Source organism: Diabrotica undecimpunctata, chromosome 3 (assembly GCF_040954645.1).
Source record: "Diabrotica undecimpunctata isolate CICGRU chromosome 3, icDiaUnde3, whole genome shotgun sequence".
NCBI classification, from domain to species: domain Eukaryota; kingdom Metazoa; phylum Arthropoda; class Insecta; order Coleoptera; family Chrysomelidae; genus Diabrotica; species Diabrotica undecimpunctata.
The window spans coordinates 18440451-18459837 of record NC_092805.1 but is presented as its reverse complement, the minus strand read 5'-3'; the positions used below and the strand labels follow the sequence as shown (position 1 = coordinate 18459837).

The 19387-nt window shown below is 31.9% G+C and overlaps 2 protein-coding genes and 1 long non-coding RNA gene across 3 annotated transcripts; 1 reads left to right on the top strand and 2 right to left on the bottom strand.

Moving 5' to 3' along the window:
* Nucleotides 1-5518: 5518 nt before the first annotated feature.
* LOC140435689 (uncharacterized) lies at nucleotides 5519-9214 on the bottom strand. Its single transcript, XM_072524410.1, has one exon. It carries the CDS (start codon nucleotides 9212-9214, stop codon nucleotides 5519-5521), a length of 3696 nt encoding a protein of 1231 aa, XP_072380511.1.
* A 91-nt stretch (nucleotides 9215-9305) lies between these two features.
* On the bottom strand, nucleotides 9306-12341 carry LOC140436509 (uncharacterized). The gene is made up of 3 exons (XR_011950288.1): nucleotides 12144-12341; nucleotides 9581-9658; nucleotides 9306-9455 (listed from the first exon to the last, which is right to left on the bottom strand). It is a non-coding gene; the product is annotated as an uncharacterized lncRNA (long non-coding RNA).
* A 3020-nt stretch (nucleotides 12342-15361) lies between these two features.
* On the top strand, nucleotides 15362-19057 carry LOC140435688 (uncharacterized). The gene has a single exon (XM_072524409.1). The coding sequence runs from the start codon at nucleotides 15362-15364 to the stop codon at nucleotides 19055-19057; it is 3696 nt and encodes a 1231-aa protein (XP_072380510.1).
* Nucleotides 19058-19387: the final 330 nt, after the last annotated feature.

The following is a 19387-nucleotide window of genomic DNA, read 5'->3' as shown; positions in this document are numbered from 1 at the left end:
AAATATGTATAAATTTATTTATAGTGTTAATATTATTGATTATTGTAGTTTTAATACACGGCTTTTTATTATTTAGTTATATGTACATATTTTATATTAGTATTAAATGTGTCTTTTAAGAATTTTTCATAAATTAGTTTTCCGTTCTCTATTATCCAGCGTCTATTTGGTTGTCTGTTTTTCTATCACATATTGTAGTTGGCTTTTAAAATTTTTATAGTAAAACAACGTTACCAGGTATCTGTTATGAGTTACTGATTAATTTAAAGATCTTAAAACGATGTATAGCATATTAGCATCGTTATAAAAAAAGTTTATTGTTTCAAAAACTACATTTTTTTTTAATTAATAAAGTAGAGGTTGTTCCCCAACAGGATGCAAGAGGCACAAAATCGAAATAGACGGAAAATTATGAGGTTGAGCTGTGTCCATATATGTAACATTAAAATTAAAATAAAATAAAATTAAAATTCTAGATATCACATTAATATATATATATATATATATATATATATATATATATATATATATATATATATATATATATATATAGATATATTAATGTGATATCTAGACTTTTAATTTTAAAACTTTACAAAAAATATATATAAAACATTATTAAAATTTTTGATTGATGATTTATATCACACCTTTCAATTTTGTTATCTCAGGTTTTACTCGTGCTTCAATATCTATACTTTACAGCTGATGGATTAGGTCCAAAGAGTAACGTAATAAAACAACATAATATGATATGAAAATAATGTAATAAAATAAACTGATTAAAATACCTCCAAAAATTATTAGCATACAATGTTTATCAAACAAAATTCGTTCTACGTACGTGAACCTACAATAATGCATGGATAATATAATACAATTACAATCTAAAATCCAGCTTATTATTCTACATAAACAAATCAAATAATATTTAGTGTCCTTCCTAATGCAATTTTGATATAACGATTGTACCAAGAAAAATTTGTATGAATTATCCAATTCTCTCCACAGCTCCGTGTCCCCTTTTAGAACAAATTTAATCTCCTTCGACTATCGACAACTTATTCACACGTTACTAATATGATATAATATTTTTTTAACCCAAAATTCTCAAATTTAATATATTATGAATGTTTCTCCCGTTGAAAGGCTTCCTCTGATGAACTATCAGTTCTCAGCAGCCTCCTATGGAATTGGCAATATTAAACAAGATATTGCAATTTAGTGTCTTCAATGATGCCAGCCTCTTTTCCTCTCGCCAAACTTAATCTCTCGTTCAGAAATAAACAGCGATACGTAGAATACAAGTAGGAAAAGTTTACTTACAAATTTGTACCAGAGCAGCTACCGTCTGACACAATTACTTCACTAACTCACAACTTATTCTTTATCACTTACTACCCTTGGATACCACCTCGAAAACCAACCATTCACTTTAAGAAACTGGAACTAACTGACTCTCTCATCTCCTCTATCCATTCATCCAACCCTTCATTATACACACCCATCACCACTTTCCAAATTCTCGGCCAATCAGAAATTTGCATACCACTCCCACATAAAATCAGAAATACCTACAAACTTTCCTAATTCATATTATTTCTACAAGGACACTTAATTTCTACTGTGTATTTACATATTCCGAACAATCATTTATTTATTAACTATTTTTATTGTCCTTTTCACGGCGCAAATCCGGCTTACGGAACACTTTATGGCTTATGGGGAAAAACCATCGTTAACTTCTATTCATTGTACCCGCACTATTTCACTTGTTATATTTATACAAAAGATTATTTATGACTAAGATTACCTTTGGTTAGTTCCAGGCAGCTCGGAGTGTTTTTTTTTTATTTTCTATAATCTCTGAAATATTGATTTCATCGTACATTTAATATTTTTACCCTTCAATTTTGAATACTACAACAATATATTACATTTGTCGTTTCGTCAATATAATGGTTTAAATGTATGCCATTTAGCCTTACATCCTTTCATCGAGCAAGTCCACAAAAGGCAATTTGATTTAACAATTGAAATTTGAAATGATATAAATATATTATTTTTCGTCCGCGTTGGCTCAAAACGTAATCAACGAACAGTTGACTATCCATGTTAAAGGAACAAGAACAAATAAAGAGAAATTATTCTTTTCGCATAGTTTTAGGTAGCTATCAATTAAATTTTGTGGAATTCCCAAATAAAAGCCAATGAATTGCATTTGCATTTAATACTTCTTCTTCTTCTGGTTCCTATCCGTTTCGGATGTTGGAAATCATATTGGCAATCATGACCTTGCTCGCTGCGGCTCGAAACAGCTCCGTTGAGGTTTTCTTAAACCATGTTCCTGAATTCCGCAGCCATGATATTCTCCTTCTACCGGGTCCTCGCTTACCTTTGACTTTACCTTGCAATATAGACTGCAGCAGGGAGTAACGGTGCTGATTTCTCATAACGTGTCCCAGATATTGCAATTTTATGCGTTTGATCGTAAACACAATCTCTGGTTCCTTCTTCATTTTTTCTAGAACTTCCTTGTTCGTGATCCTTGCTGTCCATGATATTCTCAGCATTCTTCTATAAAGCCACATCTCAAATGCTTCAAGTTTTTTGTGGTGAGTAGTAGATATTGCGGCACTTGGCGCTGGGAAAATTTTACCGACCGTGGGAAAAAGCGGCATCCTTTGATGTTTGCACCTGCTCAGGTGTTCGGGTCACATCACGCTTACTGACAAGTCGAATCATTTTTCTTTTCCTTTCTTTCCTCTTCTTCTTTTTCTTTCGCTAATCTGTTTTTCATCTCATGTTACCTTCTTCTATTCACTAATTGAACGTTCACTGCTTGACAGGGGAACTCAATATTTTATACACTGTTACATATAAGCTTTCGTTCTTTCGTCTAGTGCTCGACACATATTTTTTCGCCCAGTACTCTACATAGGTCTACGATTCTTTCCTCCAGTGCTATACATAGGTTTACGATTGTTTCCTCCAATGCTTTATATAGGTCTTCTTTTTTTTGTCCACGGCTAGACACAGATCTTGTCGCAAATCATCAAAGTGGTGTCCCACTGCCCAAATTAGATAACCAATATTTTCTTCTTTTCGTCCGTTGTCTACTTTTATATTTAGATGCTGATATATACAAGGTAAGGTGAGAAAACACAATTCATGTTACAGTGATAGTGGGGATATGATCACAGACGGTTCTTCGATAACCATCAGACAACAATTCCCCGATGCATATTAAAACATACAGAGAACACTTTACGTACTCAACTCAATAAGTGACAGCCCGGTTTGTAAGCGAGTCTGACAGACACCCTAAGTTTACAGTACTACTCCCACAATGTGGTACCTAGCGTGTTTCTGTGCGGCAAAAGTGGACCATCCGTTTATACTATAAAGGGGCCACTAAATATTCAACGTTGAAATGTGATATAATGTATCAATATGATCAATTATTAAAGAATAGTGACCAAAACTCGTGCGAGTTGCATACTATATTTTATCTACGATCATAAGTTAATTATTTTAAAAAATCCAGAGTATATAATATACAGAAGAAATTTAAAAGGACAGTTTGAACAAAAATTCAGTCTTATCAGCAGTCAGTACGGAGAAGGTGCTACTGACAGAAAATGATATTAAAATGGTAGGTAAGCGAAGGAATGAAATTGAGTGAATATATTATGAAAAAAAAAAAAACATATATTGAAGGCAAACGTAACCAATTCGGTTCGAACAAATTTTGTTCTTAACAGCATCCACCGCTAGTCGGTACGGTTACACGACCGCCGGAAGAGGTTTTGTTAGTATGGGACAAACAGTCAGTATGAAAGCGAAATGATTGTCTTTTTTCCATCACACACTTAAATAAACATTTTTATTGATTTTATTAGAAGATACTTAAACTGAAAACTAAACTCCTGTTGGGTAACTGGCCATTAAAAACATACTTAAAAATTAACTCAGGAAAGCAGACCATTAAGATTTGTCGATCGATTTTCTTATTATTATTTTAGGTGACAACACGAACACTAGATCCTAATTTAATAAGATCGGTTCATAATTCGCCAATGGTCCATATCACATATCTTTGTGAATATTAAGTTTCAGTAGATGTTTTTTACGATCTAATGCTAGACAACTTTGTTACATTTTATTAAAAAGATGGCAACACGAACACTAAATCCTAATTGAATAAGATCGGTTCCTAATTTGCCAGTGGTCCACATCAGATATCTTTGTGAATAATATGTTTTAGTAGACGTCTTTTTACAATCTGAGGCTAGACAACTTTTTTTTACAATTTAGTAAAAAAGTGGCAGCACGAACACTAGATCCTAATTTAATAAGATCGGTTCATAATTCGCCAGTGGTCCATATCAGATATCTTTTGTGAATAATATGTTTTAGTAGACGTCTTTTTACAATCTGAGGCTAGACAACTTTTTTTTTACAATTCAGTAAAAAAGTGGCAGCACGAACACTAGATCCTAATTTAATAAGATCGGTTCATAATTCGCCAGTGGTCCATATCAGATATCTTTGTGAATAATATGTTTTAGTAGACGTCTTTTTACAATTTGAGGCTAGACAACTTTTTTGTTACATTTTATTAAAAAAAGTGACAACACGAGCACTAGATCCTAATTTAATAAGATCGGTTCATAATTCACCAGTAATCCATATCAGATATCTTTTGTGAATAATATGTTTCAGTAGACGTCTTTTACGATCTGATGCTAGACAACTTTTTTTTTACATTTTTATCAGATAAAAACGTAACAACTCGAACACTAGATCCTAATTTAATATGATCGGTTGATAATTCGCCAATGGTCCATATCAGATATGTTTGTGAATAATATGTTTCAGTAGACATCTTTTACGATCTAATGCTAGACAACTCTTTGTTACGTTTTTATCAGAAAAATATGGCAACACGAACACTAGATCCTAATTTAATAAGATCGGTTCATAATTCGCCAATGGTCCATATCAGATATCTTTGTGAATAATATGTTTCAGTAGACGTCTTTACGATCTGATGCTAGACATATTTTTGTTACATTTTTATTAGAAAAAGGTGGCAACAGGAACACTTGATCTTAATTTATTAAGATCAGTTCATAATTCACCAGTAGTCGCTAACGGATATCTTTTGGTAGTCTTAACATCTTCTAAAACTTAATGAACAAATTTTATGATATTTAACCCTAATATGCTATACATCGTTTTAAGATCTTTAAATTAATCAGTAACTCATAACAGATACCTGGTAACGTTGTTTTACTATAAAAATTTTAAAAGCCAACTACAATATGTGATAGAAAAACAGACAACCAAATAGACGCTGGATAATAGAGAACGGAAAACTAATTTATGAAAAATTCTTAAAAGACACATTTAATACTAATATAAAATATGTACATATAACTAAATAATAAAAAGCCGTGTATTAAAACTACAATAATCAATAATATTAACACTATAAATAAATTTATACATATTTTTAAATTTTCATTTTCTTATAACCAAAAGGAACGGAACTAAAATCTTCTAAAAATTTTCTTTTTGTAGAATGTGGTCGATAATTTTTATGGATTTCCTGTGTTATGACTTGATGTTCTGTTGTTCGTCTAACTTGTTTACTTATGATTTTAATACCTTCCGACTTTACAAGTACCATCTTTTTAATAGTATCAAAATTAATTAATTGCGAGTTTAAATAATTAAGGGAAATTCCCTTAACTTTGCAACAAAATTTTTCGTCACCATTAGGAAGTATGTATTTATAAGCATAATTTTTGGGGCCTCCAGAAACGAACTCCGAAATATGACCACCACTTAGCTCATCAGTTAAATCACCAATACAGTCACCGGTAGGAAGATCAGGCAGACCGTCTCTGGAAATGTACACAATTGAATCGGTATCATAATATAAAGTACGCTCGCCCACCATGTCTAAATAGGAATACAGTTTGAGGCGGGCTAGAGCCGTAACGTATGAGGCCAGAACGACGTTTACAGTGGAAGACATTGAAAATGCTTCTTCCACATACTCCCACGTAACAACCAGTGTTTCCTCGTTTACAGGAACCACAGTATTTACATAGATCGAGGGATTAATCATCATAGCAAAGAATTCTTTAGGATTGTTTACAATAGAAGTTTTGGGAAGATTTTCTCGCTGTGCAAATTTACCCCAGAACGAATTAAGCATTAATTTAGCTAACGATCTAAGGCCAGGATTCGCCGTTATTTCGGTAAACTCTAACCGAACGTCTTCTATCTGGAGAAACTGTTCGATGTATCGGTTTTTTTCTTCGGCTGTTACACAACCACGGGGCCATCCTGAAGCTTGCTGCTTGATTTTGATGAATTTATTCATCATGTCGGAAAAGAGACCATTTTGATGTTTTGACAATTCACGGGTTTCGTACGACCAGATTTCGTAGGTCTCAACTATTTTGTAACCCTTTTCCAAAGCTTTTACAACTTCTTCAATTACCCATGTTCCTGTAAGTGACTTCTGTTCGTCGGAATGCTGACATTCTCCTTGCATAAAGTCCTCGCTGCATTTACGACAAAGAACAAACATGCATTTATTGTTTATTTTTGCGGGTAGAACAGGATGATAAAGGTTTGAGGAAGGAAGTACTTTACACTTTATTAAACCAGATACTCGTGATAAATCTATATGCCGGCATTCATCTCCTACAAAAATTTTAGGATGACCTAGAGGAAATTTTCCACGCTTACATACCCAAGGGTATAGGGAACAAACATCGACATATTTAATCTTTTCATTTTCTTGAGCCTTATAATACTCCACGGTGTTACCAGTACGACCACCATACAAAGCATCCCTAGCATTTATAGGTTGAGTTCTCATTAAGGGGTGATTCTCAGTAAATGATTTTATCTCAGCCGTCATAGTTTTTCTGAAGGCACACTCCCAGATTTCAACGACTTCATATCCCAGAGATTTTAGATATTGATTTTTGGCAGCAGTTCTGTCATAACGATTTTCCATGCAGTGTGAAGGATCGTCATGAAGAGGAGCCAATCTGTTTTCGGGATAACATTGGGGACAACCATGATAGTAACAACCCTGAAATTCAAACACGATATTTTCGTAAAGACCATCCACTTTACAAGTATTAATAACAGCCTCAAATCCTCGTGCAGCATGCTGTATTTTAATATTACGCTGTTTCTCTTCCCAAAGTAGCCACTGCAGAGCTATTTTTGACTGATTATCTTTAAAACGATAACCACCTTTAGGAATAAGACCTATTGTGTCAGATTGTAGAAAATTTCGCCTAAATACTTTACTACAAGTCGAGGCTACGGTAGTAGCTTCCATAAAAGGACAGACATTTGACGTATTCAATAATTGTTTCCTAAATGTAAGACAAGCCTGTGTTAATATCATGACATCGGAAATACAATAGTCAACGATCTCTTTCTGAAAATCAAAAACATAACCGTTAGCAACTTTAGCAGTATGCCAATTTATTAACTTATCACGTGCATCCTTCTTCAAATTATCGATATCATAGAATTTTAGAGAAGGTATAGGTCCGAGATAAGATTGATTTTCCCCTTTATTAAACAAATGTGGGAAATAGCCCTTTTTTAACTCTGTTAAACCAAAAGCTTTTGGTAAAGCTGACAAGGCCATAGGAAAATAATTAAGACTGTCGAGAAAACGGACATTCCCAACACTCATCGAAACTAACTTCGTACCCCGCATGATAAGATCAGGGGTTAAATCGGTCTTTGTGAGGATGTAATTCAACACGAACTGATTATCGAAACCCCCTCCGTTATGTGCCAAAACGACAACATTCTTAAATTTTTTCCTAATTTGAAAAACATATTCAATAAAAATAGAAATAACATTTTCGTTTAAAACATTTAGACGAAAACCGCATGTTTGACAAAACTGTAATTTTTCTTCCTGAAGACAATTGTAACATCGCTGACTAAATACACAGAGATTTGGTTCTTGAAGAAGTGAACCATCTAGCAATATTTTTTCCTGACGAGTCTCAAGATCATAAAAAATGAACAAAAAATCTTTTGAGGGAGGTTTACCAGAATCAGGCTGCATGTAACAAAGATGATCTGATGGGTAATTTTTACCACAAGTTTTACAGAAGATCTCCCCACAGATATGACTTTTAGTGTAGATTTTGTAACATTGCTTACACCTTTTAATTTTGTCACATATGTCGTTAATGTGAACGTTGAAACATACCTCACCATAAAAGTCCCGGCCGCATTTATCGCAGGGAACTTTAACAGCTTCTTTGGAACAAGCTGGTGAACGACGACATGCAAAGCACGTATCAACGCAGCTGTGTCCGTCTTTATGGTCGTAGGGTTGATAACATTTATCACAGAAATACGTACTGATAAACGCACTGGTCAGTGACCGAATTACATTAAAATGACCTTTATGAAAGAGAAGGTTTAATTTTGGTCCGTAAGTGTGCCCCTCATAAATGACATCACGTCCCTTAGTTCCATATCTATAGACCACAATCTTATAGTCTGTTAGATATGCCTGAAACTGTTGCAACTCAGGAATTCCAGCTCCCTCACTAGGAATAACAACACCAGACCTATCTATTAACTGCAATGCTCTTTCCCGTTGTATTTTCCCTCTATCGCGACATATTTTTGTAAGTTCAGGGTCTTTGTCAACGTAAGCTTTGGCTACAACCAAAGCGTATGCAAGGCATAGGTTATCGTTGTTTTTAATAACAACAATTCCTCGCCGTTTAGAACACTCCTCTTTAAATGAATTGTACTTACGACCTCTACCCTTTCCAGTAGGCATTTTTACGGTAGTAATACCAAGACAAAACGTTTCGGTGTTTAAACCGGTGCTGTTGCTCTGATATATGGAACTTATGTGGTTCCATATATCGTCAACTGTCACCTCTGAGGCTGGTTTTAACCTCATCCATCCCTGACCTCTAACGAAATCCTTGGAGCAAAAAGTGAAACCGACCTGATCATGTGGCAAAATATTTTCAGTACCCTTTCGAACAATATCCTCGATGGCCTTTTTAATCCAACTTACGGATTCCTCACCTGGCGGTACATCCTTAATTTTAAATTCCAGAGTTCGTCCCTGGACACCAAATTTACGGATTTTCGTGGTTTGATCTCTGACAATTAAAAACTTTTCCATTTTACGTATAATAAACTTATAAATTATTGTAAAATCAAAAAAATCAAAAAGTCAAATTTTTCAAAAAAAAAATTATTATACTCACCAAAGTACGTCTGAACACTAGAAATATCTGGAACAGACTAAATAAAATACTTTAACGTAGGGTATAAGGTAGACTTCTAGCTGGACGGAAAACTGAACGATAAGTCCAAAGGCCCCAAAAAGGTTTAGATTTATGTAAAAATGTGTAAGAATCAATCTAAAAGAGTAGATCTGTTTAAATTTATAAATTTGGTTACACCTTAAAAGTGGGTAACAGTGCTACACAAAACCAAACATGAAAGTAGTGGAAGAAGCGTTGTATTAATAAAAAAAAAACTATACCTCACTTGATCGTTTATTGTAGCGGCCACAATGCCTAAACCGTGCGATTGAAGAACTGCGTGAGATTGTCAGGATGTACTGCAGAAGTTAAAAACATGTGTGAAGTATGCAATATACCTAAGGCATATGAAGTAAAAAGCACATCAAAAAAAAAAATTGTAAAGATATTAAATACTATGGACCTAATATAAATGTCATATGCTATAAATATCACAAAAAAAAATTATGAGCCGAGAAAGAAGCCATTAATAACATGTTGCTAAAAGCTTTGAAAAAGGTTCAAAGTTCAAACTTTCCCGAATTATGTAATTTTAAATAATTCGTTAACAATTTATAATAAAAATACTAAAAAGTAACCTTTTGTAAAATATATGTAAGCATCAACACAGAACCCGGCACTAATAACATTAGGTCAAAATCGGGGTAAATGGATACCGTTTACCACTAAATTCTGGTCTATTAGTTATAAGGCATTTAAGAAATAGCAGTATCAATACGACAAAACTTGGTCCAGTATGAAATTTATGGTAAAATTACGGGGCGGTTTGTATTTATAAACAATTTAAAAAATTTAAGAGAAGGTGCATGTAAGAAGGAAAAGAGCTTTCCCAAAAAGTTTATTTATAGTGATTGTTAGAATTAATTAGGAAGTTTTAATTTGGTATCTTTTCTACTTAGAATTTATTTATTGGGAACAATTATTTACACAAGTAACACATCTCGAGAAAATTTATAAACGGACACTTTCGATAACCCTTTAAAATATATATTTACACAAGAATTTTCGCATTTAATATTTTGCGGTTAGTAGTGTATATTTCAATAGATATAAAGGACAAAAACGTTTATTAACATGTATAACAAAGTTGTAAAAGCACAGTAAAAAAATTGTCAAACTTTTCCGAAATAAAAGAAAAATTAATAAAAGTATAGTATTTCTTGAAGATATATTTAAAAGATTCGTAGCTTACTTGAAAAATGTTAAGATTTTTCACTAATATTTTCTCTTTTTTTAAATTTGTTTATCTATACATACCAATTAAAAACTGCATATATTTTAAAAACTATAACGATTTACCTTATGAACTCCCTAATAACTGTTAAGTAACCACATATACAATAAAATATATTTTTTAAACCTACAAAACAAGCAAATTTTCATGTGTGATATCATACAGCAAAATTAAAATACATTTACCGATTTACAAGAAATTAATCAACAGTTTGAATTTTTAAATTAAATCTTATTTGTGTAACCTGCCTTCATCAATTTGACACATTTGTAAAGAAATCACTATAAGGTAAAAAGTAAATGGCCTATAAATCAAATATATACACTTTGTAATACCTGTGACAAGATTTTCTCATCTCTGAGGTAAAACAGTTAAGTAGCATAAACGCCTAATTTAATTACGAATATTTATAAAAATCACGTTTTAATACAGTTAAACTAAATATATTTAACTGTCTCTGAATAACTTATTATTTTGTGACATGCATGGCCCTAACAACCCTAGTATGCAATTTCGAAAGGGTTAAGACAGCTTTTTTTCTTTGATCGTATTTATTAATTTTCTCGATTGAACGGTAACGTAGAAAAACTATAAAAATATATCCCTTTCTTTCTAACTCCTTTGTATACGTACAACTACTTTAAAGATTTTTCAAATATAAAAACCATCTTAGTCAAAAAAATTAAAAGCAATATTTTTTAATTATGTTTTAACAGAACGAAAGATTTTTAATATTAAAAAAAAAAAATTTCGTTCATTTTAATTAATTCGGTAGTACTAATATAGAATACCAAATAACGAGTAAACTATAATAGGTATCTAAATATAAAACCCAAGACCAATTCCAAGAAATTCCTATATAATTTTAAAATGTTCATTTCCAAGATCCATTTATAGCATGGTTAGAACTAATTAAAAATGTATAATTTAATATTATCTTGAATTTAATGGTTAGTTAGGTATTAGGAATAGAAATAGGTACCTATGGGCGATAATTGAGAGATTTATTAATAAATCTAAACTTTTGGGAACTCCACTACGTATGACCTTTTTAGAAGATTTGGTTACAAAAGAATTTACACTATTTTTATAGTCATTAATTTATATATATATATATATATATATAAAAGTATCTTAACTTATTTGAAGAAATTGATGGATGTATTAGTACTTTTCAAAAGTTGTAACTGCAAAGTTAAAATTTGGCCAAATTACCGAAATAAAAGAAAAATATTGAAAGTATATAATTTTATGAAGATATACTGAAAAGATTCAAATCTTACTTAAAAGTGTAAGATAATATTTTCTTTGTTTTATAGTTTATTAAAATTTATTAACCTTTACATACCAATAAAACAAACGGCATATTCAAAAAAACTATAACAAAGATTTACCTTAACGCACTCACTAACAATTATTACCAAGCAGCCACAAATAAAATAAAGATATTTTAAGTAAACAAAAAAAAATAAGAACAGTTATCACCGTCAACGCGTTAATTATTTCTACAAAACCAATTATTATTCGAAGTAAAATATCATTTAGCTTACCTTTAATAAAAAATTCACTAAATCACTAGGTTTGTTACTTTACCACAAAATACTAATTAGAACTCATACCAAATATCGACTATTGTTTTATATATAGGTTAAGAATACAACTTGTTATGACAAGAAAAGTGGGGTGAATGTATTCAAACGCATGTGCTCCTCAAAATGCGGGATGCAAAAGTATTAGTATCCATGCCATTGACCTCCTCCTCATTTTGCCCATACACACTACTTTTGCATCTCGCATTTTAAGGATTTTAAGAATTTACTTCGAATAATAATTGGTTTTGTAGAAATAATTAACGCGTTGACGGTGATAACTGTTCTTATTTTTTTTTGTTTACTTAAAATATCTTTATTTTATTTGTGGCTGCTTGGTAATAATTGTTAGTGAGTGCGTTAAGGTAAATCTTTGTTATAGTTTTTTTGAATATGCCGTTTGTTTTATTGGTATGTAAAGGTTAATAAATTTTAATAAACTATAAAACAAAGAAAATATTATCTTACACTTTTAAGTAAGATTTGAATCTTTTCAGTATATCTTCATAAAATTATATACTTTCAACATTTTTCTTTTATTTCGGTAATTTGGCCAAATTTTAACTTTGCAGTTACAACTTTTGAAAAGTACTAATACATCCATCAATTTCTTCAAATAAGTTAAGATACTTTTATATATATATATATATATATATATATATATATATATATATATATATATATATATATATATATATAAATTAATGACTATAAAAATAGTGTAAATTCTTTTGTAACCAAATCTTCTAAAAAGGTCATACGTAGTGGAGTTCCCAAAAGTTTAGATTTATTAATAAATCTCTCAATTATCGCCCATAGGTACCTATTTCTATTCCTAATACCTAACTAACCATTAAATTCAAGATAATATTAAATTATACATTTTTAATTAGTTCTAACCATGCTATAAATGGATCTTGGAAATGAACATTTTAAAATTATATAGGAATTTCTTGGAATTGGTCTTGGGTTTTATATTTAGATACCTATTATAGTTTACTCGTTATTTGGTATTCTATATTAGTACTACCGAATTAATTAAAATGAACGAAATTTTTTTTTTAATATTAAAAATCTTTCGTTCTGTTAAAACATAATTAAAAAATATTGCTTTTAATTTTTTTGACTAAGATGGTTTTTATATTTGAAAAATCTTTAAAGTAGTTGTACGTATACAAAGGAGTTAGAAAGAAAGGGATATATTTTTATAGTTTTTCTACGTTACCGTTCAATCGAGAAAATTAATAAATACGATCAAAGAAAAAAAGCTGTCTTAACCCTTTCGAAATTGCATACTAGGGTTGTTAGGGCCATGCATGTCACAAAATAATAAGTTATTCAGAGACAGTTAAATATATTTAGTTTAACTGTATTAAAACGTGATTTTTATAAATATTCGTAATTAAATTAGGCGTTTATGCTACTTAACTGTTTTACCTCAGAGATGAGAAAATCTTGTCACAGGTATTACAAAGTGTATATATTTGATTTATAGGCCATTTACTTTTTATCTTATAGTGATTTCTTTACAAATGTGTCAAATTGATGAAGGCAGGTTACACAAATAAGATTTAATTTAAAAATTCAAACTGTTGATTAATTTCTTGTAAATCGGTAAATGTATTTTAATTTTGCTGTATGATATCACACATGAAAATTTGCTTGTTTTGTAGGTTTAAAAAATATATTTTATTGTATATGTGGTTACTTAACAGTTATTAGGGAGTTCATAAGGTAAATCGTTATAGTTTTTAAAATATATGCAGTTTTTAATTGGTATGTATAGATAAACAAATTTAAAAAAGAGAAAATATTAGTGAAAAATCTTAACATTTTTCAAGTAAGCTACGAATCTTTTAAATATATCTTCAAGAAATACTATACTTTTATTAATTTTTCTTTTATTTCGGAAAAGTTTGACAATTTTTTTACTGTGCTTTTACAACTTTGTTATACATGTTAATAAACGTTTTTGTCCTTTATATCTATTGAAATATACACTACTAACCGCAAAATATTAAATGCGAAAATTCTTGTGTAAATATATATTTTAAAGGGTTATCGAAAGTGTCCGTTTATAAATTTTCTCGAGATGTGTTACTTGTGTAAATAATTGTTCCCAATAAATAAATTCTAAGTAGAAAAGATACCAAATTAAAACTTCCTAATTAATTCTAACAATCACTATAAATAAACTTTTTGGGAAAGCTCTTTTCCTTCTTACATGCACCTTCTCTTAAATTTTTTAAATTGTTTATAAATACAAACCGCCCCGTAATTTTACCATAAATTTCATACTGGACCAAGTTTTGTCGTATTGATACTGCTATTTCTTAAATGCCTTATAACTAATAGACCAGAATTTAGTGGTAAACGGTATCCATTTACCCCGATTTTGACCTAATGTTATTAGTGCCGGGTTCTGTGTTGATGCTTACATATATTTTACAAAAGGTTACTTTTTAGTATTTTTATTATAAATTGTTAACGAATTATTTAAAATTACATAATTCGGGAAAGTTTGAACTTTGAACCTTTTTCAAAGCTTTTAGCAACATGTTATAAATGGCTTCTTTCTCGGCTCATAATTTTTTTTTGTGATATTTATAGCATATGACATTTATATTAGGTCCATAGTATTTAATATCTTTACAATTTTTTTTTTTTGATGTGCTTTTTACTTCATATGCCTTAGGTATATTGCATACTTCACACATGTTTTTAACTTCTGCAGTACATCCTGACAATCTCACGCAGTTCTTCAATCGCACGGTTTAGGCATTGTGGCCGCGACAATAAACGATCAAGTGAGGTATAGTTTTTTTTTTATTAATACAACGCTTCTTCCACTACTTTCATGTTTGGTTTTGTGTAGCACTGTTACCCACTTTTAAGGTGTAACCAAATTTATAAATTTAAACAGATCTACTCTTTTAGATTGATTCTTACACATTTTTACATAAATCTAAACCTTTTTGGGGCCTTTGGACTTATCGTTCAGTTTTCCGTCCAGCTAGAAGTCTACCTTATACCCTACGTTAAAGTATTTTATTTAGTCTGTTCCAGATATTTCTAGTGTTCAGACGTACTTTGGTGAGTATAATAATTTTTTTTTTTGAAAAATTTGACTTTTTGATTTTTTTGATTTTACAATAATTTATAAGTTTATTATACGTAAAATGGAAAAGTTTTTAATTGTCAGAGATCAAACCACGAAAATCCGTAAATTTGGTGTCCAGGGACGAACTCTGGAATTTAAAATTAAGGATGTACCGCCAGGTGAGGAACCCGTAAGTTGGATTAAAAAGGCCATCGAGGATATTGTTCGAAAGGGTACTGAAAATATTTTGCCACATGATCAGGTCGGTTTCACTTTTTGCTCCAAGGATTTCGTTAGAGGTCAGGGATGGATGAGGTTAAAACCAGCCTCAGAGGTGACAGTTGACGATATATGGAACCACATAAGTTCCATATATCAGAGCAACAGCACCGGTTTAAACACCGAAACGTTTTGTCTTGGTATTACTACCGTAAAAATGCCTACTGGAAAGGGTAGAGGTCGTAAGTACAATTCATTTAAAGAGGAGTGTTCTAAACGGCGAGGAATTGTTGTTATTAAAAACAACGATAACCTATGCCTTGCATACGCTTTGGTTGTAGCCAAAGCTTACGTTGACAAAGACCCTGAACTTACAAAAATATGTCGCGATAGAGGGAAAATACAACGGGAAAGAGCATTGCAGTTAATAGATAGGTCTGGTGTTGTTATTCCTAGTGAGGGAGCTGGAATTCCTGAGTTGCAACAGTTTCAGGCATATCTAACAGACTATAAGATTGTGGTCTATAGATATGGAACTAAGGGACGTGATGTCATTTATGAGGGGCACACTTACGGACCAAAATTAAACCTTCTCTTTCATAAAGGTCATTTTAATGTAATTCGGTCACTGACCAGTGCGTTTATCAGTACGTATTTCTGTGATAAATGTTATCAACCCTACGACCATAAAGACGGACACAGCTGCGTTGATACGTGCTTTGCATGTCGTCGTTCACCAGCTTGTTCCAAAGAAGCTGTTAAAGTTCCCTGCGATAAATGCGGCCGGGACTTTTATGGTGAGGTATGTTTCAACGTTCACATTAACGACATATGTGACAAAATTAAAAGGTGTAAGCAATGTTACAAAATCTACACTAAAAGTCATATCTGTGGGAAGATCTTCTGTAAAACTTGTGGTAAAAATTACCCATCAGATCATCTTTGTTACATGCAGCCTGATTCTGGTAAACCTCCCTCAAAAGATTTTTTGTTCATTTTTTATGATCTTGAGACTCGTCAGGAAAAAATATTGCTAGATGGTTCACTTCTTCAAGAACCAAATCTCTGTGTATTTAGTCAGCGATGTTACAATTGTCTTCAGGAAGAAAAATTACAGTTTTGTCAAACATGCGGTTTTCGTCTAAATGTTTTAAACGAAAATGTTATTTCTATTTTTATTGAATATGTTTTTCAAATTAGGAAAAAATTTAAGAATGTTGTCGTTTTGGCACATAACGGAGGGGGTTTCGATAATCAGTTCGTGTTGAATTACATCCTCACAAAGACCGATTTAACCCCTGATCTTATCATGCGGGGTACGAAGTTAGTTTCGATGAGTGTTGGGAATGTCCGTTTTCTCGACAGTCTTAATTATTTTCCTATGGCCTTGTCAGCTTTACCAAAAGCTTTTGGTTTAACAGAGTTAAAAAAGGGCTATTTCCCACATTTGTTTAATAAAGGGGAAAATCAATCTTATCTCGGACCTATACCTTCTCTAAAATTCTATGATATCGATAATTTGAAGAAGGATGCACGTGATAAGTTAATAAATTGGCATACTGCTAAAGTTGCTAACGGTTATGTTTTTGATTTTCAGAAAGAGATCGTTGACTATTGTATTTCCGATGTCATGATATTAACACAGGCTTGTCTTACATTTAGGAAACAATTATTGAATACGTCAAATGTCTGTCCTTTTATGGAAGCTACTACCGTAGCCTCGACTTGTAGTAAAGTATTTAGGCGAAATTTTCTACAATCTGACACAATAGGTCTTATTCCTAAAGGTGGTTATCGTTTTAAAGATAATCAGTCAAAAATAGCTCTGCAGTGGCTACTTTGGGAAGAGAAACAGCGTAATATTAAAATACAGCATGCTGCACGAGGATTTGAGGCTGTTATTAATACTTGTAAAGTGGATGGTCTTTACGAAAATATCGTGTTTGAATTTCAGGGTTGTTACTATCATGGTTGTCCCCAATGTTATCCCGAAAACAGATTGGCTCCTCTTCATGACGATCCTTCACACTGCATGGAAAATCGTTATGACAGAACTGCTGCCAAAAATCAATATCTAAAATCTCTGGGATATGAAGTCGTTGAAATCTGGGAGTGTGCCTTCAGAAAAACTATGACGGCTGAGATAAAATCATTTACTGAGAATCACCCCTTAATGAGAACTCAACCTATAAATGCTAGGGATGCTTTGTATGGTGGTCGTACTGGTAACACCGTGGAGTATTATAAGGCTCAAGAAAATGAAAAGATTAAATATGTCGATGTTTGTTCCCTATACCCTTGGGTATGTAAGCGTGGAAAATTTCCTCTAGGTCATCCTAAAATTTTTGTAGGAGATGAATGCCGGCATATAGATTTATCACGAGTATCTGGTTTAATAAAGTGTAAAGTACTTCCTTCCTCAAACCTTTATCATCCTGTTCTACCCGCAAAAATAAACAATAAATGCATGTTTGTTCTTTGTCGTAAATGCAGCGAGGACTTTATGCAAGGAGAATGTCAGCATTCCGACGAACAGAAGTCACTTACAGGAACATGGGTAATTGAAGAAGTTGTAAAAGCTTTGGAAAAGGGTTACAAAATAGTTGAGACCTACGAAATCTGGTCGTACGAAACCCGTGAATTGTCAAAACATCAAAATGGTCTCTTTTCCGACATGATGAATAAATTCATCAAAATCAAGCAGCAAGCTTCAGGATGGCCCCGTGGTTGTGTAACAGCCGAAGAAAAAAACCGATACATCGAACAGTTTCTCCAGATAGAAGACGTTCGGTTAGAGTTTACCGAAATAACGGCGAATCCTGGCCTTAGATCGTTAGCTAAATTAATGCTTAATTCGTTCTGGGGTAAATTTGCACAGCGAGAAAATCTTCCCAAAACTTCTATTGTAAACAATTCTAAAGAATTCTTTGCTATGATGATTAATCCCTCGATCTATGTAAATACTGTGGTTCCTGTAAACGAGGAAACACTGGTTGTTACGTGGGAGTATGTGGAAGAAGCATTTTCAATGTCTTCCACTGTAAACGTCGTTCTGGCCTCATACGTTACGGCTCTAGCCCGCCTCAAACTGTATTCCTATTTAGACATGGTGGGCGAGCGTACTTTATATTATGATACCGATTCAATTGTGTACATTTCCAGAGACGGTCTGCCTGATCTTCCTACCGGTGACTGTATTGGTGATTTAACTGATGAGCTAAGTGGTGGTCATATTTCGGAGTTCGTTTCTGGAGGCCCCAAAAATTATGCTTATAAATACATACTTCCTAATGGTGACGAAAAATTTTGTTGCAAAGTTAAGGGAATTTCCCTTAATTATTTAAACTCGCAATTAATTAATTTTGATACTATTAAAAAGATGGTACTTGTAAAGTCGGAAGGTATTAAAATCATAAGTAAACAAGTTAGACGAACAACAGAACATCAAGTCATAACACAGGAAATCCATAAAAATTATCGACCACATTCTACAAAAAGAAAATTTTTAGAAGATTTTAGTTCCGTTCCTTTTGGTTATAAGAAAATGAAAATTTAAAAATATGTATAAATTTATTTATAGTGTTAATATTATTGATTATTGTAGTTTTAATACACGGCTTTTTATTATTTAGTTATATGTACATATTTTATATTAGTATTAAATGTGTCTTTTAAGAATTTTTCATAAATTAGTTTTCCGTTCTCTATTATCCAGCGTCTATTTGGTTGTCTGTTTTTCTATCACATATTGTAGTTGGCTTTTAAAATTTTTATAGTAAAACAACGTTACCAGGAATCTGTTATGAGTTACTGATTAATTTAAAGATCTTAAAACGATGTATAGCATATTAGGGTTAAATATCATAAAATTTGTTCATTAAGTTTT